Below are 24,606 nucleotides of genomic sequence, written 5' to 3' on the forward strand. Positions count from 1 at the left end.
TTTTTATTTGACTAAAAGACACAAAACACACAGCTAATGAGGTGAAACATTACATCTGTGATAATATCATTAACGTGAAATTGTTTGGTCGCAATAATCATGTAGTGAAAACCTCATATCGTGACAGCCTATATGCAGTTTTTTGCATTTTAAGAAATACTTACCTGTTAATAATTAATGCTAGCAAGTCAATGAGACAAACTCATTGATATTTCAAACTGCCCATGTTGCACTCCGATCAATCCCACAGGAGCTCATTAGGATGTACAGTTTCCAAATTGCTGTGATGCCAACGAGGATCAATGTTTGGATTGATTCTCAATTTAAACATTTTTTCCAGGGTTAGGCTGTAGTTAGACTATCACACCCAGATCTGTAAAGATCAACAGATCCTCGGTTTTATGTCTTGACGGCTGCCGTTTACATTTTCAAATTCAAGATATTAGTGTTTTACAACATTGGCTCGACTTTATCTTGGTGTGGATTGTAAAATGGTTTCTGAAGTCTGTCTCTAGTAAACCTTCTTTCCAAAACAAATCAGTGAAGGATCTTTGGAAAACAGCCTCCCATGCTAACAAATCTGGTACCAGACAGGTGATCATTGTTTGCTCCAGCTGCATCCTCTTCAAAGTGTTTTTTTTTTTTTCTTTCGTGGTGAAGAGACAAACATAATGCCGGGAGTGATGCCAAACAGGGCCTTTGATCTCACTGATCGAAACTAAATGCTCATTTCAAAGAATCCAACTGGTCACACCCCCTTTTTTATGAGGTATATAATGCATAAAAGGCTGGGAGGTCCACGCTGCCTCATTGTATTTACAGATAAGCGCCTCAGTATTACTCACTGATCATCTATTAACGAGCCTGTTATCATGATGTGCACTTTGAGTTATTAACTGTAATAAATTACTAATGCAGAAGTGTTGTATAGAGGCCATTCTCTACCATTGCGTCTGTATCTCAGTTGGTGTTTTAATGGTTCTCGGCTAAAGAAATCTCACCAGTCAGCGTCGGTGCTCGCTGCAGTCACACGCATTTTCTTTGGACTTGATCCTGGAAACAAAAGGTTATTTATGATTGTGTTGTCTGTCTGCTCTTGGAAGAGAAAACAACAGTACCTATTAATGTGAGCCAACGCTATCAGAATGTAAATACCGGAGAAATTACGACCTCGCCATGAGGAGCCAGGGTCTCTCCTTGCACATGCTCAGTGTGTGCCTGCAGAGGTGTTTGTAGGTCAAACCTGGCCACTTTTCTCCGGTGTATGTAGGGTGCTGGTGTAGTGTTAATGGGCCCGTGGAGGGGGTGCTAATTGATTCATTCTCCCTGCTCTCGTTCTCATTATCACCTGTTCCCAGGGTAGAATGTATCTCTCCAGGTTCCCCCGCAGCCTCCCACGTGTCCCTCTGCCCTCCCTGTAGTTTGACTGTCAGGGGACAGGTGGCAGGGAGAGTCCCAAACCTGGGTCAGGATCACAAATGAGAGGTGGAGGTGGAGGTGGAGGAGGACAGACGTCTCTGAGATTAGGTTATTGTTGCATCTGGCTGAGTGAACTGCTAATGATGGTGTTTATTAATCAGCTCTCTCCTCTCCTCACCCCTCCCTCTGTTCACAGTATTCGCAGCGTGATGCAGAAGTACCTCGAGGAGAGAGATGAACTGACATTCGACAAAATTTTCAACCAGAAAATTGGTAAGTCTCAGTCAGATTTCCTCAAAGCACATTATCCGCTCCGAAGAATCAGATGAAACGCCTGAGACGTTGTAATAGAATTGCCAGTATTCAGTAGCATTCCTCATCCACACACAATTAAATAAAACAATCATTGGAAAGTGTTTTAGTTGAATGTGATCTCATTCACACAATCGCTGTACATGATTCCTCTGAGCTGCTGAGGACATGTTTTCAGTTTAATGGGAAAAATATCTTCACTGAAGGCTCGCTGGCTCGCTGCTCCTCAGAGCTTCTAACCATGTTGGTCCTAATGGGCTGATGGAGTTTGTTCAGGGTATTAAAGTCAGGGAGAGCACATCTGCTGATGAAAGTAAAGATTGGTATCAGCTTTAAAAGGCTGTTGCCAGTATCTGTATTTCAGAGGATATACATAAAGGATCTTTTTAAATAAGTTTTGAAAGAATTCCTTGAAAGAAAAATTGCAATCACACAGAATTGGAAGCCGTTATTATCGACGATATCTGTGTACAAATGTACAAAAAGCCAGAACAGACAAACAGCTCAGTGATTCCATCTGCTCAAGAAGTATCCTGGGCTCGTGTTCCCCACATTGATTTCACATCCATTTGCTTTGTTGTTGTAGTTTAATTTCATGGTTCAAAAGAAGTTCACATCTTGACTGAACCCATTTTAATCATTTTTAACTTATCACTGAATCCAGATAATCCGCAGTGTGGTGCGGTTTCATTAATGTCGCTGACAACAGCTGCTGTGTTGTTCGGTGTAATGTCCACCTACATGCACCAGATATGACATCCAGCACATTGATTGCTGGTGGTCAGAGGTGAGGTGTCGTTATTGGTGTTGCTGGGGTTTTTCCATTACTGCTGCTTGTCCTGACATCCATCCTCGCAAAAGCTGACTGTACCAAAGCTACTGATCACAAACTCATCACTTTCTCCACATTTTGACACCATGCCGCCTAAAATAAACCACCTAATTGTTGTCCAGACAAAGTATTGTTTTTTTTTTTTATCATTATTATTCCACCCTCGTTCTCATTTTTTCATAATTTTAGCTTATTCATGGAGCATCATTGTCTTGAAGCTCTGAATCATCCAAGTCATGATTTGTTTTTAGCACCACAATGGTAACAAATACTTGCTGTCACTTCCCAACGCAGACTCGATCGCCCGGCGTCCTTGTTTGTGTTAGTGCTTCTGTTGTCGATGCCATGGCTCAATGCAGAGCGTCATGCTTCCTGCTTCCTCCTGCCCTCCAGTCGGTAGCAGCGCCTCTGCGCCGGCTCCTCTGAGTGTTTCCATTCTGAGCAGACGGGCTGTGTGCCAGTAGTTGTGGCGTACCAGGGGACCACAGCCGCCCTGCAGGCTTCTACAAGGTTTACTTACTGTTCTAGGTCTCAGCCCCCCTGTGAGAACAGCCTGCGTTAATTCTCCCTGCCTCCTTCTCTTTGTCTCCAGATCTCCCTCCGTCTCACTTGTTGCTCTCTTTAGTTCTCTGTATCATCACCTCATACTTCCTCTCTCATTCTGTGTGTGTGTGTGTGTGTGTGTGTGTGTGTGTGTGTGTGGGTGTGGGTGGGTGTGCACATGCTTATTAGACACCAGTTCGAAACCCCTGACATTCACCCATCCTGTAATATTTCACCACTTCCCAGGTGACATTTTGCTCTCTGACAAACAGAAGTACAGACGTGCTGTTTCCTGTGCTGGAATAATTAAAACTACACAGACTGCCAGTTCTACATATGATAAACTTTCAACTGAGAGAAAATTAATCAGCAACTGTTTTGATAAGAAGTAATTGGCGGGGGGGGGACATCAAACAGTTGCTGGTCACAGCCTCTCTAACACAAGGATTGTTGTTTTTATGTCACTGTAAACTGAATCTCTTTGGGGTTTGGACTGTAGCCTGGACAAAGTAAGCAATCTGATAATGTCACGTTGGGCTCTGGGGAGCTGTGAATGTCATTTTTCACTATTCTCTGACATTTGATAGAACAAACAATTAATCCATTAATGGAAGGAAGAAAAGATGGAAATCACACTTTTGAACTGAGGGGCAGACTATTGCTGACGACTGGTTCGTACAGGGGCTTGACTGCAGCTTAGAAATATTTCCCTGATGAGTACATTTGTTTTCAGGTTGTTGTAGTGGTTTATTGTGTCATGCTTACTCAATATGGACTTGTTGCAGCAGTGAAACATTCAGAAACACAATAAGATCTTCATGCTGCCGCTCTCTTCAGTTCAACCCATTAGCACATCCAAAAAGTGACATTTTAAGTTTTGCATTTTTCTGCATATGACTTATGTGCAGGCTCACTGGCTGCAACTATCATTTGACCAGAGCTTTTTGCATTTAAAGACGTCGCCTCTGCATAAAACCAAGTCTGAAGACAGTGATTAGCTCGAAGCATAATTTGTAGATCGGTGTGTGGATGTTTTGTCGTGTTTTTACCCTCAATTGGTCAAGCACCCGGTATTTGGATGATCAAGATCAAAGTCTCATCTTTTATAATCATCCAGCCGGAAGACATGAAGGAGGATTTACTGTCTAATGTTTTCAGGCTCATCTAGATCACATCACAAACAAAGCCTGTCCTCCTCAGGTAAAGCATTAGAGCAGTTTGTGTAGCTGATGGTAATGTACCTGAATGCCTCACATAGGGCTCTCTACACTCCAGTTAATTTTATGAGACGAATAAGACCAGGCGGGCCATTTTCTGTTCTACGTAATGAACAATCTGAGCTGAGCTTCACAAATATCACATTGTTTAGGAAAAGGTTAAGATTTACTTTACTTGACTGGAAAAAGCTCCTTTCTTGTGGGGCTATTATATATATTCTGAATTCGATTTATACAATTGAATTGTAAAAACAAGACATGTGATTGTGAAAATGTTTAAGAATTAAATGAAGTTCAAGCTGAAGCAAACAACAGCAACCACAGAGAGAGGGATTTACACTCCCTGTTAGGAAATATAGCTGACCTAGAGATAAAGTTGTATTCAAGCTATCTCAGCAGCAGTTAGCCAGCAAGCAGAGGGCCAACGTGTATGAATTACCTACAGAAAAAGCATCAATAATGAGTCATTTATTAACTCGCTCAGATCGTTGTAGCACCGTCAGATGCAGGGACAGAGAGTGAGAGAAGGCGGTGTTGGATACTTTGAAAGACAGGTCCATGTCTCTGCTCATGTTCCTTGAGACAAAAACAAAAGTCAAGCGGTTCCCATTTTCGATGACTAATCTGCAAGAGATGTCCGTCTGATATTACGTAATCTAGTCCTGTTTAAGAGTCCTTGGGTTCATGGGAGTGTGTTGCTTGTGGGTGACATGCAGCCTCTGCATGCACAGTGAACCACAATCGCTCTTGATCAGCTCACCAAACAAAAGCAGGGCCTGCTTCTGGGATGATTTGATTATTTCCAAATAGCACTAGAGTTCAGGTTATCTGGAGAAAATTCCTCTATTTTTCACAGCAAATCAAAACATCCCCTTTGGTCAGTTTTTTCAGACATCGTCAAGCCCTCGAGGGAATAATAGAATGCAGTTTTTGGCCAAATTTGACAATTCTACCATGTAGTGAGGCTGGTCAACCTGTAAGTGAACCTATAATGATATCAATATCATTGTTTACTCTATAAGATATAAGAAAATGGTAAAAATACACCCTGGTTATTCAATTTTAAACAAAGTGTTTCGTTCGCCCTCTTTCCCTGTTTTCCTGTTCCTAATGTGTGTGTCCTGTTGGTGTGTGTGTGTGTGTGTGTGTGTGTGATGTTTACTGTGGCCACATTATCAAACTGCTCCTCTCTCATCCGTCTTACTGTCTTCATCTGAGCCAGAGCCCGTCCCCTGGTTCCTGCTGGTCATTAGTCCAGCTCTCAGCTCTCAGCTCTCATTAGCTGGTCTCCTAGAAAACACTTGTTACCAGGACAGTCAATGTGTCTCTGCCTCTGGGACTTTGACATTCCAGGTAATCAAGGCAGCCTTCCCCTGCCTAATTTCGATGATATAATTACTTGGTCTTGATTGATGTTAAAGTCAGCTGAGCGCCCTCTTTTTATTTTTATTTTTTTTACTCCTAAGTCATAAGCGTTGATTTTGCTTTGGCAAATTAGAAGTGTGGGACATATCTGTTTGATCACTGTGACTCTCAGTTACCGCTTCATATTCAAATCTGCAAACACCGACAAGGACCAGCCTCTATGGGTCGCACTTGATCGGATGGTATTGGAAAATTTGGATTCCAGGTTGAAGACGTGAGGTCTTTGTCAAGTTTCTTGGGCAGTTTCCTGCTGGGAGAGCCTCTGCCATCACGTTGTGCTTCCACTGTCACCTTTTGGCCCGGACAGATCGTACCCTGCTGATTTGGTTTCAATTACCAGTTTAATCACGCCGAGTTGAGCCCAGCCGCACCCGCGATGAACCCCCGTCACCCCCCTCAAACATGAACGCATTGTGATTGCAAGATGTTTGTTCAAGAGATCCGAGAGAAAGACATTTTTAAAATTCTCTGTGTTCAGCTGTCGGTACTTTTGTAGCTTCTAACTGAATCTCTGTAGTTTGAAGTTTGTTGTTTGTATTGTCAGAAATCTGCTGTGTTTTACTTTTACTGTTTACGGTTTGCTTTAAGCTGTTTCAGAAATGTTAAGTTACAGTTAGTGAAAACAAAACATTACCAGATTTTGCAGCTTCATATCAGAGCTTCATAACTAGATAACGGGGACTTTGATTAGATTAGATTAGCAGGTATTCCGTGATAATTCAGGGAAGAAGGGTATTTACAGCCTCTCTATTGACCGCTGCTCTTGAAAAGAGCGACATCAGTCAAACAGAGGCGGCACACGTGTATGTAAAAGCCTCAGGGGAGTGCTGTTGCCATGAAGGGGAGGACGTGGGCTCCGACTGTGTTCAGGTGTGTGATTGGTGTCAAGTGACATGCACATGAACGCCCGGACTCCAGGTTTCCCAGCAGAACATTGCAATGCAATAAGATGATCAATATTATTCACTCCACCTGCTGATGGCAAATGAAGGCACTCTACAGTTCACCTCTCCTCAACTCACACACATACGCATACAAACATCAGCGTCAGCGAGCTACCATGTTAACCACCGAGAGCCGTGTGGAGTTGATCGAACAGCTCGCCCTGTGATCAGTGGACCACTGGTGACCACAGCTGCCCTGCTTGTAGCCATCTTGTGGATATTTAAGGCCCTTTTACAGGGCTCTGGCTTTAAAACCAGTTTAGCTGGACAGTTTTCCACTGAACTCGCAAGCTAGCTACAGTTGATCAAATCTGCCTGTTGTCATTTTAGCATAATCAGTGATTGACTGCGCTGAATGAGCATATGTGCGATGCTGGAAGCTGTTGCTACACTGACTTCAGGTCAAACTATCTAGACTCTCACAACAACCCTTGTGTCGAATCTCAAGTTGCACCTGTAACACTCAGGGTTTAGTGCCAATCAGTGATGTGAATCCATCAAACAATCTTTGGAGTCTCTCAGTCAGTGCTGGAATCAGTCGTGAGCCTCCCTCCTGCTTTACTGTCGTCTTTTTATATGCTCTTTTAGCTCGATCCATTAACAGAACAACAGAGAGATGTGAAAGAAGTGATGAGCTCAGGCGGCGCAGCATTAGGCAGCGCAGCTTAGGGAAATAGTTGTGATGCTGAGAGCATCACAGAGAGCCTGTGCACTGTACACATCTGAATGGCAAATGTGTGGTTTTGCATGAAACAAGAGATAGCTGTCCATTGCACTCAAACGCAGCATGACGTGACCATGGAGGCGTTCAGGTTGTGTTTCTTCAGCGATACAGACAGTAGCCACAAACCCAAACCTGTCACTTTACAATCTGAGGATCGTGTTTGGTATTTAAACTTTTTTTTTTTTATTCGAAGAGTGAAATAATTTGGATTTCTGTTTTTTATATGGTTTGAAAATAATTTCACTTGCAACACATTTTCTAAAGTAAGATCACAGAGGTTCATTCATGCTTTAATTATCAGTCCGCCTCTGTTATTGCTTTGCCCTTCAGCTCATTTAAAATGCCGCCGCAGAGGTTTTGATAAAGACAGAATTGTCAGACCTCAACACACCTGTCTCGTTCTGCTGACGCTGGCTGCCATTGTCAGCTAGAATTGATTTTTAAGAGTTCTTTCATTTGAAAATCCTATTATTTCACACTTGAGCGTGCCCTCTAATTTCAGCCTCCAGAGTATTACCAATCGTGTCGTCTAATATGTGAAATCTACCGTCAGTTTAAAGAGTTATTAAAAACATTTCTCCAGATAGAAAAGGAAACAATTGGAGATCTCTTTTTGTCTCGAGAACAGTTCCAGCCGGAAGGGCGGTTCAAAGTGACGGCGATGTGAACAGTGTTAACCACCGCGCTTTGCACTTTGTTGTGCAATTGGACACAAAGCAAGAGAACCCATGCTCTCCATCTTTTCCTGCATTGCATTAAGAGTTTGACGGGTATTACATAAATACCTGTTAATTGTGAATCACAGAGATCTGTGGTTTGTTCCAGGTAGTGGGTTTACCTGTGTTGGATCTCATTCACAGTGGATTCATTCCTGGTATTGTCATGCATAAAAATACGTCGTCCTTCTCAGTCGGATTGCAGGGTTTAGGCTTCACAATTGGAGGTGGATTTTAATCAGCAGACGCAGAAGCAGGGCTGTGAGTTTGCTTTTGATTTTAGCACTCTTAACGCGCTTCGTCCTTGAGCTCAACAAGCCTTGTTGACTGTCATGACAACCAAGGTCAGGAGGGAGACGCTGCAGTGCTGCTGGAATGTTTATCCTCAAGGGTAGCGATGCAGCGTTAACAAGTCAACTTTTAGAGCCGTTTGGCAAGCATGAAATTGTATTGTGAAATATTGAATTAGTATTAGTAGGTGAATTGGATTAGATTAAGTGGGACCCGTTTGTGCCTCGAATGAATCAAACTTGAAGATGTGAAAGAGAGTTTTCAGTTGGAGAGCATCCTTTATAGTCTTTTGCAGTTCATGAACTCTGCCGTCCGGACTCCTGAAGGGATGTGAGTCAGTGACCCATTTTTTGGTGTTACAAACCTGAAGAAGCGGCGTTGATGGGATCCACCCGTCTTTACATCAGCTGGATGCCGGCCAGTCCTCTGTGAGAACCTGGCTGTGAGTAGATTCCTGCTTGTGAAGTCCATGGACCACACAAAATCAGGGTCAGGCAGGATGGCCATTATGTAATGGACATTTTGTATGCTCTAAATATAGCAGGCATACTGGCCACAACTTCTCCTTGAATCCTTTTTTTGGGGGGTTATGTATATAGTTTCTACTGCTGCATTCAGTATTCTAATTCTGGCTGTCTTTAAATGAAAATACTTGTGTTAGTGACGTGTCACATTAAGAGGCTGAACGTGTGCATCATATCACACATTATCACACGGTTCAGATGTTGTGGCTGCCGCTTGTAAAGCTACACTAATCAGTATTTTTATCTTAATAGACCTACAGATAAATATCACCTCCCTGCAGTTCCCCTCGGCTCTGTGAAGCAGTTCAAACCAGAGATGTTAGAAGAGAGGAGACAAATCACTTCAAGCTTTTTGAATATAATCTTCTGGTAACACCAGAGATGGCAGATATTTGACCCATATCCCGCCCCTTTACCCCCCAAAAAACCAATTGTGTGCTTTTATAACAGTCGAACCAGGGAACATGTCAGGCTGATTGTGTTGTTGCACTGATACAAACACACAGCGAAGCCACTGAAGAAGTTTTAAACCATATTTGGTGCAGTCAACAAACTTCTTGGGGTTATTATTATTTATTTTTTAAATCAGATTGGCTGCTGACCATTTAAAGTGAAGTTATGGCACACTGCCCATTGATCGAGATAGGGGCCTGGTACTGTTAGACCAAAATAACTACAACTATTAAGATAACTCATTAATCGTTTCAGTCATTTTTGTCACATTTCCTGGTTCTGTCTTCTAAATGTGAGGATTTGCAGCTTTTCTTTGTCATTTTCTGACAATTGATGAAGAGGTTTTTTGGTTTTTGACTGTTGGTTGTACACAAAAAAAATATTTGAAGACGTGACTTCGGGCTTTTCACGATTTTCTGTTTTCATATCCACACATTAATCACTAATGAGTGGTTAGATGTGCCTGTGAAGACTTTGGTGTAACATCTGTCAGCTCTCCTTGTTTTTGACAAATATAAACGCCCACTGTGTTAACATAGCGGATCGATGTAAAGACGGAAGCTCAATCTACAGCCCTTAAATGACCAGAAATCCATTGTTTCTGCTTCAGTGACTCACAGGCCAATAACCCCACATTTTAGAGCAAGTAAAATAAACAGTATGACATCAAGTAAAACCATGTAGACCAAAAAAAAATCAATGGCTACAGTCGTAGTAGGCTAGTACTGAATATTGTTGATCAATCACAGTGTCTGGGGCAGATTTCTACCACTCTCATCGATATCCCCATAATCTATAACCCTGTTACTTCTGCTGGAGCGTCACTAATTGGACTTCATTTTTCTATTTTCTTTTTAACTTCTGGCACGCTGCAGTACATCCTCTTTACTTTTTGACTTTTTGACTTATAGTTGCAGTTGAATTCTGAACACTTAACTGCACTTTGCAGACTTGTACGCCCATGCTTAAAAGGGAAAACTTATTATAGCAGTGCTTGTATTCTTTGTACTGCGAGGTTCCTTCTGCTGCTGCGTCATGCAAATTTGCCCCAGGGGGATGAATAAAGTGCCCATCTATCTACATTTGTCATAAGCTGACTCATGTTAAATTGATATCTTACCTTGTATGCCTCGGGAGCTTTGGACATGTATGAATCAGCAACCTTTCATGTTAATGTTGCTCCTCTAATTTCTGGTGAAATTATAACAAATACAATTATTGCACTGTAAAACCGTCTCCGGGGGATTAAAACCCAGCACATGCAGATTAGATAATTTCTTTGAGAATATCAGGTCAGTGGCATACATACTGAGGATGAGATGCTCCACTGCATTTCTCTGTGTCTCTGGATTTGATTCTCTGTTCAATAGCAATATAGTTGAATCTAATCTACACCATGAGGTCAGCGCTTTAAAGTGACTCATAGTGTTGAAATATCATTCATAAAAACGAGTTAGAAAACAAAGTCATCGCCTCCGTCCTTCATGAAATATGAAAGTGTTGACTACTAGAGAGTTTGAGTCAGAGAAGGAATCCAAATGAAGCTCGGATCATCGGCGAGGTTATTGGACCCTCTGTGTTTTTATTTGGATTGCATCATCTCCACTTCTCTGCCGCGCTCTGTTTTCATGCTTCAACCATCATCTATTCTTCTTCTTCTTCTTCATTCTTTCCTCATGTCCCCCCCTCTTCTCTCACTCTTTGCCTTGGCGTCCTCGCTCTCCATCTGTCAGACTTCTGGAATGGATGATGGAGAGTCGCGCGTTGCCTAGCAACTGCGGTTGCCATGGGAACCCGACCAGAACTGCTGCATTTGCTTGTCGACGGGGAGAAATGAAATTGATTAAAGGAGGAATAAAATAGGTGATGAGAATTGGAGAGAGGAAATGGAGAGGACAACGATGTTAAGAGCAGAGCAATAAATGAAAAGAGCCCGGACCATCGCTCTCTCTCTCTCTCTCTCTCTCCCTCTGTTTTCTTCGTCCCTTTTTTTTTCCCAGAATGCATCATTTCTCCTGGAGGCCAGGATGAGTATGTCAACAGACTGTCCACGCCTCCAGTCCTTCTCACGTCTGTCCTTTATTCATCCATCATGATTCACACTGTCTTCACATCAGAGGAATCTGATTGCAGCTCGATAGAGTTACAGACAGCAGATCACAGTTACTGGACTGCAATAAAGTAATGCAGCATTTAGATATTTTTTTAAAAAACTGAAGTATTGGTCAGATTATTCTTCTCCAAAGCTTAAATGATAACTACACGTATGACAGTAATGTTTAATTATAATAATGGTCACTGACTGCATTTTTACAGTAGGTCTCAGACACACGGTGCAGCTTTTACAGGATACGAAACTAAACAAATTAGAAATATCAACAAGAAAAAGGCTTTTCCGGCGTGGCCTCTTTGTGCATTTACAGCTGTTTCATTTACAGCATGCTTTTATGTCCACCTGCTCTCTGCTCAACCAGCCCTGATGAGTTCACCCACAAAGAGGCGAGAAATTACGCTATTTTTGGTTTGACAAAACCGTCTCAGCACAAGTCCGACAGTGTTGCTGCTCCGAGGCGTTTGACCCTGTCAGGTTGGACTTTGCTCAGCTATAGATGAGACTGATGATGTGTCATTTTACATTTAACATGTACTGAAATTAATTTTGACACGTCTACAGATCCACCCTCGTTATTTATTTATATTTTGTGGAGCAACTTAATGTCACTATGATGCGCTGACCCATCAGTCCATTACTCTGACCATGTTTGTAACGCTACCAGTCAAGACACCTTGACTGGAGGACGGCTCATATTCTACACGAAAACATCAACATGACTGAGCTAATCTAATAAATTTACAACTTAACTTGAGGACATCAGAGTTTAAGCTCCATCTCCAAGACGTTTCACACGAGTGTTCAGCTCTGGCTCGATCACATCCATCATCAGAACCTGCTCTGAGCATGACTGACTGTAAAGAAGTCACGTGAAACATAGGATCCATATTTTGCCGACCTGATCAAGTCAGGAAATTAATTGCACTGACACGGTGTAGACTGACTGTGATTCTACGTCGTGGCGCTTTTGGCATTATTGATCGAACAGAGGACTGAATTACTGCACAAATATGATAAGTGGCTTCTGACAACGAGACATCCAGTATAGGTTCTTGAAAAGTTGATAGACAAAAAATTAGTTTAGTCATTGTTCAAGCATTCATATTCAAGCATTGCCATTTTATAGCTAAATAATTTGATTGTGACAATAATCTGCATGCTGAAAATGAAGATTATGTTTATTTGCAGCCTACTTTATATTCATATGTGCTGTATATTTCGCCGCTTATTCTGTGCTAAAGCAGGTTGTTGCTGTTGCTTGGTTGACCACATTAAACAACAAATGGACAAATGTATCTTGTTGTGCTATAGCAGCCGTCTGTAGTCTGTTTAAATGTGTTCGTATTGACTCATTCACACCCAACAAAAACACATTAAAATGTTGATCTTCGAGACACACTGACGCTCTCATCTTCTCACCTCTAAAACCTCAAAGACAGAAGGTGTCATATTTGGATTTGGCTTGACGGTGAGAATGTTAAGAGTCGACTTCCTTCACATACGAAGATTAAAACGATACTGCACATACTTCACATTGTGGTGTAGCACATATCCTGCTTTTATCACAGGCACTCGTGCTCTCCTCCGCTGTGACGTTTAGCCCAAGAATATCTGGAGCTTATGAGAAACGCGGTTTGCTAAAGGCCACTAAGATACATAAATATTAAAGAATCTGATATGTTGGATCATTTTCCAAAAGAAAACCCACATCTTCATGTAAACATGAACCGAGCCAACTGATGTACCGTTGAGAACGGCTCAGTTCCCAGGCTGTATTTTTAGTCAATAACGTTGATGATTTAGGGCTTTTTTTTTTCTTTTTTTCTTTAATTGTGTCGGGAACAGAACCCGGAAGTTCTGCCTTCACCGCGCCACTATTGCCTGTGATAGCTCGCTTCGCTTTGGACTCTCTTGTTCTGTGCTCTCTGGTACTGTTGAGACAGCGTTGTATTGACCAGCAGTTTGTGTTAAAGTCCACCAAAGTCAAACAAACTCAGATTTAGTGAGCTGACGTTTTGTTTCCCATGAAATCAATGTACTTCACTCAAAACTTTGGCTGTTTTGGATGCTGGTGTGAGAGTTTGTACCCATCATGCCACTGGCGGCACACCTCATGTCCTCGTGACCTTCCAGGGTTGCTGATTATCACGGAGTTCATAACGGGCTAATGTTTCTCCTCTCTACACACTGCAGAGACAGATGTCAGTTTTTCGCTTTGTTGCCCACTTTCAATTTTCCCTCTGACCCATTCTGTCTCCCTTTCCAGATTTTGGCAGCAAGTTGTGTTTGCGTGTATGTGTGTGTGTGTTTCATAAATGTGTATTTGAACTGGTTCATATCGTTGTTTATCTTCATCTTTTTATAAATATGAACATTGCAAGCATGTTAAAGGTTACACCATCTGTTGATGACAGAATCAGTTTCATCTCGTGTGTTCAGAAAATGACTTTACTATAATGCAGAAAATACAATATGGAGTCTCAGATCACAGTATTGATATATAATATATGCGTTTCTCAGCTGTAATCCCACTGAGATGGACATTTCTGTTAGATATAAGAATCACTTTGTAACCTGACAACACAAGTCTTGCTCATGGAGAAGTTGTGTCAGCTGTGACTTTAGAAATATTATTGCTAGCAGTTCCTCTCGTTGAACTTCAGTCTCGTCTCTCCAGCTTTGACTCACGTTTCCACCATCGTCTCCCTGCAACAACTCAGATGATGCAAGATTTCAGAGGGAGATTTCTTGAGGCTTGTGTAACAAAAAGGTTTACGTCCGTACGTTCGTCAGACTCTTCAAATAACAGTGGCAGAAACGAGCACTTGGTGTGAACAGAACTTTGATGGTCGTGGTTTTTCCAATTCAATAACAAGTATTAATCCTTTTGCATCAAAACAGGTAAATATGGGTGTGATTGGACGTGGAGGATGATGTGATGAAGCTGTTTAAAATGCTGAGTCGAACCCAGTCAGCAGGCCTGCAGACGCTCTCCATATGCTCACATTCGTCTCGTTAGGTCTTAACCCACATGTAAAAAATCATATCGTCTGCTCTGCGTTGTCTCACCACAGGCAGCGCCTGGTTGAGTGTGTGGGGGAATTCTCACCTCTCATAGCTTGTTTGTTTTTTTTTTTGTTTTTTTTTACAAACTAAAGTCTCACAGTGTTCATAATCTGCTCACAGTCGTACAGTAAGTGCAGCATGTTCAAATGTCATGAGTGTAGTATCGGTTAGTATATGCGATGCAGCAGGCTCTGTAAACAGTCAAAGTTGTTCCAGGACGAGACATCCGCTCTGTAATTTGTTTTACGTTTTGCAAACAGTCCCGTGGTGATGAAGCTGGATGTTGAAAGCATGAAAGTCTCTCTTCCCAGCCGGAGTAAACGGGCTTTCACTGTCAGTCGTTTTCTTTATAAATGGCTTCTAACCTCAACTGGTGATACGCTGTCATCATCATAAAGGAAGTGTCTTTAAAATTAGCATTTGAAAGCAGACACATCTCTTTTTAAAGGTATTGCTAACATCAATGTGCAGTGCATAACCCGGGATCAGGGTTTCCCTTTACACCTGGGAAATAAGTCGAGATGATTTTATTCTTATGTCGAAAATGAAAATTGAGACATTCAAAAACAGAAATTACCTCACTGATCGAGGCTTAACTGCACCTGACGTTCAGGCTGTACTGATTTTATGGATAATCATATAAAGTTCTTGTGCCTTTTTCACCAGCTGATAACAGACCTCAGGGGACTCAAATATACAGTGTGGGCTGGATTTACATTCAGTCAAATGAGCAGTAGTTTGCGTGTGAGCTTTTCTTCAGTTTTTACAAGTGCTGATAGCAGGAAAAAGTATTTGGAGCAGAGCAGCTATGCTTGGTTGTTTTTAACCTGTGTAGTTGATGAGTTGAAAAAGAATTTAACTGAACCTGTTGGTCAGCTAAAAAGAGACATTTGATCATGTTACATGGCATTTGGTGAAAGTGAATTTTTAGCAGGACATTTTAATGTTGAAATAGTAAACGCTAGCTAGCCTCCTGAGCTGCTGCCCCGGGGTTTCAAACTCTCTCCTATAACACAAAAACAGCTACAGCAAAATGTGTTTCTGAAGATATTTGAGACGACAAACAAACCGTGCAGCTGTGGAAACTTGAACTCTGCAGTCTTCAGTTTTTATAGTTTCCAAACACGCCGCTTCAAGCTCGAAGCCACGGATTTGCATGAAGTGGTGGGAAATTGAACTTTATGCAAACGAGGAGCAGGGAATACAACTCTTCGTCTCTCGAAACACAACGTGCCTTTATAAGACTGGCCTGCCTGGCTTCCCACGTAGACTATTGATTGGGGTATCTCGTTAGCTTTTAAAATAAACTGGACTAAATAAGAAACCATTAAATTACATACCAACCCAAGGTAGAATAACAATATATATGATGTGACTAGCTTAGACACGCAGTGACTTTGCTTTAAGCCTGTGAATTAAGGGAGTGACAACCGAGAGGAATCAACAGTCAACAAGTACAGCCTGTGGCATCCCTGTAGCCATTTTGTAGTAGATTTGTCAATGATACCCCGCCAGTGTTTTATTTAAAACCCACTTTATAAATCACAATTCAAAGCAAATTGTCAGACCTCAGCAATTAGCATTTTTGAAGCTAATATTAGCAGCCTTTGGCCCACACTCACACTTGGTAATCACCATCAGACAGCAGAACAAGAGAGCAGCAGGGCTGTGAGAATACTCAACATTGTTTGCTAATCCTGATGTTGTACTAGAATGAATATCTGCCACATCGTGCAACACACACAGACACACACAGACACACACACACACACACACACACACACACACACACACACACACACACACACACACACACACACACACACACTCTGGTCTGCTCGGTGCTGGCTCTCCTCCACCAGTAAAGGTCAGTGTATGTATAATGCAACACAGTCATCCCCGGTCTCACATGACCCTTCAATACAAAACTTTTTCTCTCTCTTCTTTCCATAGATAAAACCGAATAATGTTTATTTTTTCAATACATCTTCACCTCTAAGTTAGTTTGAATGTCAGGTTTGCCTTCAAAGAAGCAAACAAACATTTAAAAAAAACTGTATGTTTCAGCTTCACAGTAAATCAGAAACGTGCAGCTGAATAAATCGAGTCGTCACTGACAGAAAGAGGTAGTAGACGTCTCGGCTACATGACTCTTTGTTAGGGAATGCTTCTACTTGATGTTGACCCAACATGTTTATATAAGATAATAACGTGAGGGTGAATGAAACACGTGTGAAAACTTGCACTTCCTGAAAGATAACATTCACCGAAACAAACAGAAAGTGAGGAGACAGAAGAATAAGTCTGATGGTGCTGATACAGGACTTTTTTCTTAAAGGGGACAGTTCACCCCAAAATCAGAAACCTATTTCTCCTCTTACCTGTCGTGCCATCTATCCATCATGATTGTTAACCTGACATCGAAGAGGTGTCTGCCTTCTCTGTAATGAAACAGAACTAGGTGAAAGTCAGCGTGTGGTGCTCGAAGCGTCAAAAAGAAATCATGACCTGGTTACTGAAGATAATCCACAAACCTCATTGAGATCAGTTTCATGTAGGAACTATTGTCTTGTTTCACCACACAGAAGGAAGCGTGCATCTGCTTACTAAGCTAGCTAATGTTATAGCTCAGCAGAAGACAGCGTTAACCTTTACATCCTACGCTGTCACTCAACAGTGGTGTCTCTTCTCCTTTTCCTCAAACCGAACAGTCGCTGGGCAGAGGGAAGCTCGTGTGATGGACGAGAGGCTCTTGTACGTCACACACACATGAGCTTGTTGTCCCTGCTGCAGGTGATGTGTTTACTGACTCCTGACCCTGTTGCATCCCCATACTGGTGCTACACTGCTCCTACCGTTTATGTGCTTATTGGATTTTGCAGACTAGTAGTAGTAGTTACTTCCTAGGACATGTTACAACCAAGGCAAATGGATGCAGGTAGCCAAACTCATTGTTTAAAGCAAATATATTCTCATCCTTGGATAGCTAGATTCTCGTCCGTGAGCACATCCATACTTTCTTCTGGGTGGAGACACAGAAAGGAATGATCACAACAAGGTCTGTGGATTATCTTCAGTAAACAGGTAATGATTTCTGGAACGAGGTGTTGCTGTTGAATCTAATTTTTGGGTTGTTTTTGAGAACCACAAGCCATCTAGTTCCATTATATATGAGAGAAGGCAAACACCACGACAGCTGATATCTCAAAGTCTGCAGCTCACACCAAAACAATCTAGGTAGATAAATAACAGAACATTTAGGGGAAAAAATATAGATCATGGATTTCTGGCTTAACTATCTCAGGTAAGATTCTGGAGATATTGATTCTGCTTATTCTGATATTTTTAGAACTGGAGATTCTCCTGGGTTAAATGTATTAAAAGGCGTGTCTGTCACGTCAGACAAAAGTCACTCTGTGGTACGTACCAGAAGGAAGTAACAAAAAACCCCAAATGAATCAGCTGGGTTTCTTTTTAATTTATCTGCAGCCAACAGTAGTTCGGCATTTTGTCGACGTATTTCAGTCTGTGATCATTTTAATCCGTAAGAAATAAAACATTAGACACTGACAGTCATTTCATGTATCATACTTCATGGTGATTGCAGGGAAATAGAATAGAAAAGTAAAGCAACAGGAATCTTCAAACGTATTTAAATTGGCCTCTCTCAGACTTCATTGTTTGACATAACTTTGGTGCAGTAATCGCACTCGAGCTGATTAATCCACGAGTCAACTGACAGCAAATTACTTCGCAACTGTTTTGATAATCATTTAAGTCATTTGTCAAGCCGACCATTTGCTGGTTCCTGATTGTTAAACGTGAGGATTTGCTGCTTCTGTGTCATTGTGACTTAAACCTTTTATTGTTTTTGGACTGTTGGTCGAACAGAAGAAGTAGTTTGATGGAGTCACTTTGAGCTCCAGGAGATTGACGGCCATTTTCTTTGGGCTGAACTAGCAATCTGTTAATGTTCGTATTGTTTAAAGATATCTTCTTTAGAATATTGACCAGTAGTGATGCAGAGGGACATACAGCAGGTCCAAACTTGCCTTTCAGAAATCAAACACCTCATCTTGGCTGTGGTTGGAGTTCATGACCGGCTCTGGATCCTCCCGGCTCCCAGCTGTGTGTGCGCTGGCGATCAACGACAGGCGGCGGTCAGAACAAGCCAACGTGATATTTTTAGACAGTTCAGGTGATCTCGCTAATGAGACAAAGCTCAGAGGAGCTCGTGTCTGATTTGAGCCAGGTGTGTGTATGTGTGTGTACGTGTCTAGAAGAGGCCATTTGTTGAATTAGCTGGGCAGTGTTGAAGTGTTCAGCGATTAAGGTTAATCCTTGAGTCTTGGTGATGTAAGAACTGTCGTTTTCCCCTCTCTGTCCCTCTCTCTAATACCTCTCCTGCATGTTTAGTCCTTGCTGCTGAAAACCTGTGTATGTATGTGTGTGTGTGTGTGTGTGTGTGTTTGGTTGTCAGTAGCACCCATTCTGCAAACAAGGATGCCATGTGCAGTGGGCTGTGTACATACACCATGTGTGTATGCATGTGAGCACATTTATTCGTGTGAGCCTCAGTGTCAGCACGGGAGCAGAGGGGAAATGATGCATCACGTCTGGAGAAGAGATAAAGCAGAGGGGAAGAAGTGAGGATGGATGATAGTAGGCACGAGGCCCAAAACAAATGGGCTCTGCTGCGAGCTCGCCTTAAACTGAATCACTGAGGCCACTAAATTGAAACAAAAGCCCCCTTTTAGAAAGCCAGAAGCTCATTTTCTGTTTGTTCTGTGGCTGATTTCTGTTGCTAAACAAGTTACAGATTCTCAGAGAGTTTCAGCGGCCTCTTAATACAAGACGGTTTCAAAATGTCCTCTGTTGTTATACGTTTATCTTCATACATTTCATAAGTAGACCCTTTTTTTGTTCTTCTTCTTATGTCACAATTTGCTCAACCTGTTGAATGGTGCATCTGCAACCTACAAATACGTCATATTAGTGACAGATGGTGCAGTAACCCATAATTCCTCAATCTCGTATTTTAAAAAGAAGTTCTCTCCTGGAGTTTTTACACGCGTGAAGGGAGAAAAAGTTGAGATCTGGCAAAAGATGGAGGATTTAATATTCCACAGCTCGAACAAGATTTGTTGTAAAACCTGTGTTTTAAATTGCAGTTGTGTTTGCATCACCCTGAAAGTGGTCAAATTAATGTTTTTTGTGTACGTCCTGTTAAAACTTGTATGCACCCACACCTTGACTCTCTAAAACTCAACCAGGATGGCGTTCAGTAGCGAGCATACCTCCACCAACACCCAACAGTCCCCTTTTTGTACTCATTGATAGATCCATGCATTGATACGACGCCCTATATATTGAGGAAAGTGAGAAAAAAATTACACTGGATCTATCATTTTTATCTGCAGCTGCACCAAAAGTTATTATGGTCTATTCTGGGCCGATCTGGATAAAAGAGGCGGATCCAGGAATTTCCCCTGACCCCGGGCTGACGATCAATGTCGTAGTAAACACTGTGTGGTTCTTCCCAGGGGCAGAAGTTCAAGTTTTATTTTCTACTTAATCTTACTAACTTTTTAAATCAAGATCTGTTTTCATTTGTTGTGTTTAATGATTTTATTTTATAATTTTTTTGTTGCTTAGTATTTTTTCAGCATCTTTTATTACCTTCTTATTCAACGTGATTTTTTTGTTTGCGGGTCTGAAAGTCCATTTTCCCTTAGTAAGCCCTTTGAATTGGGTTTGACTTGTTTGAAAGGTGCGACATTAAGTTTGATTAATCGAGGTTGGTGTGTCAGATTTTACATTATATTAAATTTACAGTCTACAGTCCAGATAATTCTTCCTTCCTCTGCTTCTATTTTGTTGCGCAGGCCTTTATGTGACACTGAAAAATTATTGGAATAACATGTTTCTGAGAACATGTGACACATTTCTTCGTCCACATTTCATCACCTTGTTGTCCGACAGTCCATCACGCTGCTCTCGCACGCTGATGTCTGACAGGACGGTTAGAAAGTCGGAGCGACTGAGCAGGTTCTTTGTGTCAGGACTGAGAATCTCGTTAGACGTCTATTTTTTGCTGATACCCGATGCTAATCAGGTAAAGCCACAGAGAGAAGTATACCGAGTCATGCAAACACTGAGTGCCTCTGTGTCTCGGCTACATGCGACATGCTGCAGCGGAGCTCATTACTCCTTCTGTGTCCTCTTGATGTGCCGTGAAACCATCCAGCAGTGTGATAATGCTGCAGACATCAGGGGATCACCACAAGTGACCGGGCCGGCCTCCCGACGAGCGGCACCGTCTACTGTACGTCTCATCTCCACACCGTCGTACACGCATAGCTGGTAGCCACGGAGGCAGTTACCATGGCAACAGCGGGTCTCATCCCTGCAAGCAAACGTGGATTTTTTTTTGTTATTTTTTATGTCTCCCCAGCCCCTCCTCTCCCTCGGATAATGTTTCACTGGGTGTAGATTTGACTGCACGTCGTGAGATTATTATCCATTGTTGGTGTGTTTGAGAGTGACACACTGTGTGTCATTTGCAGCCAATAGTGCCTGGTGCCATCTTGTGCAATTATGAGCACTGTGTGTGTGTGTGTTTGTATGCTGGAGGGAATCAGCTGCTGTAGTGGCCCTAATAAGAACGAGTAAACCTCAATCCATTATTAAGGCTAATACAGTAAATGGAGCTGCCCTTCTTTCATGTTCATTTGATCTCTTTACATCAGTGTGTGTCCGTTGTTGAGTTTTACACTGATTTTCATCAGGATCACTATACAGAACTGACAGACTGACGTTTGTCCATTTTTAATTTGTTCTAGTTTGAGGAACGCGCTGGTCGCTTGTCCTCGTTAACAAAACCAAATCGTTAGATGGATTCAATTTGCGGTCCAAAGTGTTCTTGGGTTCTCAGTCGTAGCGGTTACCATGTGAACATGCTCACAATTATGTAGTTTAAGGCCAGACGAGGAACTTTAATTTCATGTTGATTCTGGCAGCTCCTGTGGACACAAATGATGACTGCTGCAAAACAAAGTAGTACCAAATGTTTAATGCCATATTCCACCATCAGACTACAGAGCAGCTTCGTTCCTCAGGCTGTGAGACTCCTCACTTTATCCTCAGCACCATAAGACATGGTTTTAATACGATGTCTTGTCTTACCAAGTTAATTTGGAATACAACCCACTGACAGGCACCAAGACTAACTAGTAACTGTTCACAAATAGCCTGTCTTGGCACTGATGGGTTTTGTTTGCTTATGTAGGTCAGAGGCTGTTTCATAAGCAGTTAAAAGTTCCTTGTAGTCTGTTTAACTTACAGGTGTTGAGAAGGTAATGTTTGTCATCGTGTTAGCGTGCTAACATTTGCTCAGCGGTACTAAAAGCAAAGTGTAGCTGAGGCTGATGGTATTTTGGTCTCAAACATATTGGATGATGATGGTGCTAGACAAGAAGTAGGTCATTGTTTACTTGTGCTTTTAGGTCAGTAAATGAGAGATTAACATACCAAACCATTTTTGTTCTAACAGGAAATGATTCAGTACATGTAGGGCAACTATAATATCGGGTTATCGACTGATGGAGGTTTGAAAATGACCATTACTGGTATCAGTATCGCCAGAAATGAATGTGAAAATGTCTGTTGCCTTTGTAGTTTTCTAATTTGCCCAGTGAATGTGTACATTTTGAAACACACTGTATGTCTGTAGGAACAAAAATGATGGTTGGGTAGGGAAAGATTTGTGTTAGTTGTGCCAAACATCTCATGTGATTTTGGGTCAGATCATTGATCACAAATGTTCTGCAGCATTTCTGTTGAAATACTAGACATGAATTTTACACAAGTTAAGATCGAGGTGTACAAACATATTCTGACAATAGCTGCAGTGATTAATCAATTGTTTGATTTGTTGTCAACTATTAAATTAATGAGGCGTCTTGATAAACGTTTCATCAGTTTGAGTAATTCTTTTTGGAGAAAAGGGTCAAAACTCTCTGATTCCAGCTCCTTGAATGTGAATATTTCCTGGTTTCTTTCCTCCTCTGTGACAGTAAACTGAATATTTGTGAGTTGTGGACAAAACAAGACATTTGAAGACGTCATCTTGGCCTTTAGGGGACACCGATTAACGCTTTTCACGATTGTCTGATATTTTTTAGACCAAACAGCGTGAACATAGCGGGCAGATTGAATGACACTGAAACTAAAGTTTTAGTGCTCGACTGCGGAGAAATAAAAACCTCTTTCAGTCTCATTTTGGGTTTTATGTCCTATTAATGAATTTTTATTCTACAACCTTTGAGAGGGTTCAGATGAAACACTCATCAGAGATCACTGAAGTCAGTCGGATTCATTCTCAGGACCCACGAATATCGACCAGATTTCATGGCGATCTGTCCAGTCATTGTCACGAGATTTTGGTGTGGACAGACAGAATGAGCACAACATGTTTTATCACTGTCACCAACAACACTTGAGTTTTTGTTTTTAGCGTGGGTTGTTTCTCATCACTGTTCCTCTTCGTCTCCTCCAGGCTTCCTACTGTTCAAGGACTTCTGTATGAACGAGATCGACGAGGCCGTGCCACAGCTCAAGTTCTACGAAGAAGTAAGTCTAGAGTGTCCCTGTGCGGGATTAGACGGCATCATGGGTTGGGTGAGAGATTAGGCCTGTAATCCCGCTCATTGCGATTTAGCCCTCCCAGGAAGCGCTTTGCGTTGTTTTGTTGTGGCGTTAAGCTGACCTCCTGTATGTGTGTGTGTTTCAGATTAAGGACTACGAGAAGCTGGACTCGGAGGAGGAGAGGTTGAGCCGCAGCCGGCAGATTTACGACGGCTACATCATGAAGGAGCTGCTGTCCTGTTCACATGTGAGGGCACCTTCAGATCTTTCCACACTACGTCACTGATGCACTCTAGGTCAAACACAGGCAGGGACACAGAGCTCGCACCTGGAGGGAGGCGGAGTCAGTGCGCCCTCGTCTCCCAGGAAATGGGTCACAAGACAAATCTGAGAGCAGAGAGATCACTGAAGGATAGAAAAAAAGTAGAACGTACTGTATGAGCTCATGTGATTTAGTCTGTTTTTTTTTTTTTGCTAGTATTTACTGACATTATCTCATCATAATACTTGTTCAGTTGTAAGAAATAAGCAGTTTAAAAAGAAATACAGCCCCAAATCACGGACATGCTGGTTCATACGGGACCGATGTCATCACAGACCTCCGAGAGGCTGCATCCACATCCGTCCTGAGCATCTGGAATGACCTGATCACATCTCAAAGACAAAGAAAGAAATATCTTCATGCACAACTTTAGCAGAATTAGCAAAGAGGCCCACATAATTAAGAATTTGTAATAGACGGTGTTTCACATAGTTTGTAATCTTTCTTCTCACGCAACAAGCCACAAAATTGAGCAATTTTTTAAGGGAGTCTGGGGAATTTCTCTTGGGGGAACAAAGAAATACACTATATTGGTCACCATTTATTGTACTTGTAAAATCTGACAATTATAAAACGTTCTCGTCTTTAATAGATTAAGTGTAAATGGTCAAATCAGCTGAAACAGTGTGTTTAAACAGCTAAAGTCACACACAGACTGCCGCATTTTCTTTTTACAAGGAAACACAAAACAACTTGAATTGTAGATGTAATCACCAATTTAGCCATGAATGAGTTAGATCTTATCATAGCCATTTTGCGAAGTTGTTAAAAGTTTTTCCTCTTGCATCAGCTCTTAAAATCATGCAATTTCTCAAGGGAGTCTGGTGATATTGCTTCTGCTAGTTAAATGGGTAGATCAGATCGATTGCAGTTTGCGTTCACAAACGTTTGCTGCTGACGTCGGCAGGTTCAGAGAGCCCAAGCGTGTAGTTTACTAGAATTCACACGAGGCTCAGGCTGTCTGTGAATGTGGTCAGAGTGATCGAATTTCATATTCATCGTTTCGGGAGATAAACAGTTGTTTCGAGCTGTCCACCTGTGATTGAATCACTCAGGACG

The 24,606-nt window shown here is 41.8% G+C and overlaps 1 protein-coding gene across 1 annotated transcript in view; it reads left to right on the plus strand.

The window, feature by feature from the left end:
• grk3 (G protein-coupled receptor kinase 3) overlaps positions 1–24,606 on the plus strand; it is a 61,319-nt gene that overhangs the window by 11,787 nt on the left and 24,926 nt on the right. The window contains exons 2-4 of the mRNA XM_037116345.1: positions 1,616–1,692; positions 23,137–23,210; positions 23,371–23,472. Coding sequence (XP_036972240.1) covers positions 1,616–1,692; positions 23,137–23,210; positions 23,371–23,472 — 253 coding nt within the window. The remainder of the gene's footprint in view (positions 1–1,615; positions 1,693–23,136; positions 23,211–23,370; positions 23,473–24,606) is intronic.

The sequence above is a fragment of the Acanthopagrus latus genome, chromosome 12, assembly GCF_904848185.1.
Source record: "Acanthopagrus latus isolate v.2019 chromosome 12, fAcaLat1.1, whole genome shotgun sequence".
Classification (NCBI taxonomy): Eukaryota; Metazoa; Chordata; class Actinopteri; order Spariformes; family Sparidae; genus Acanthopagrus; species Acanthopagrus latus.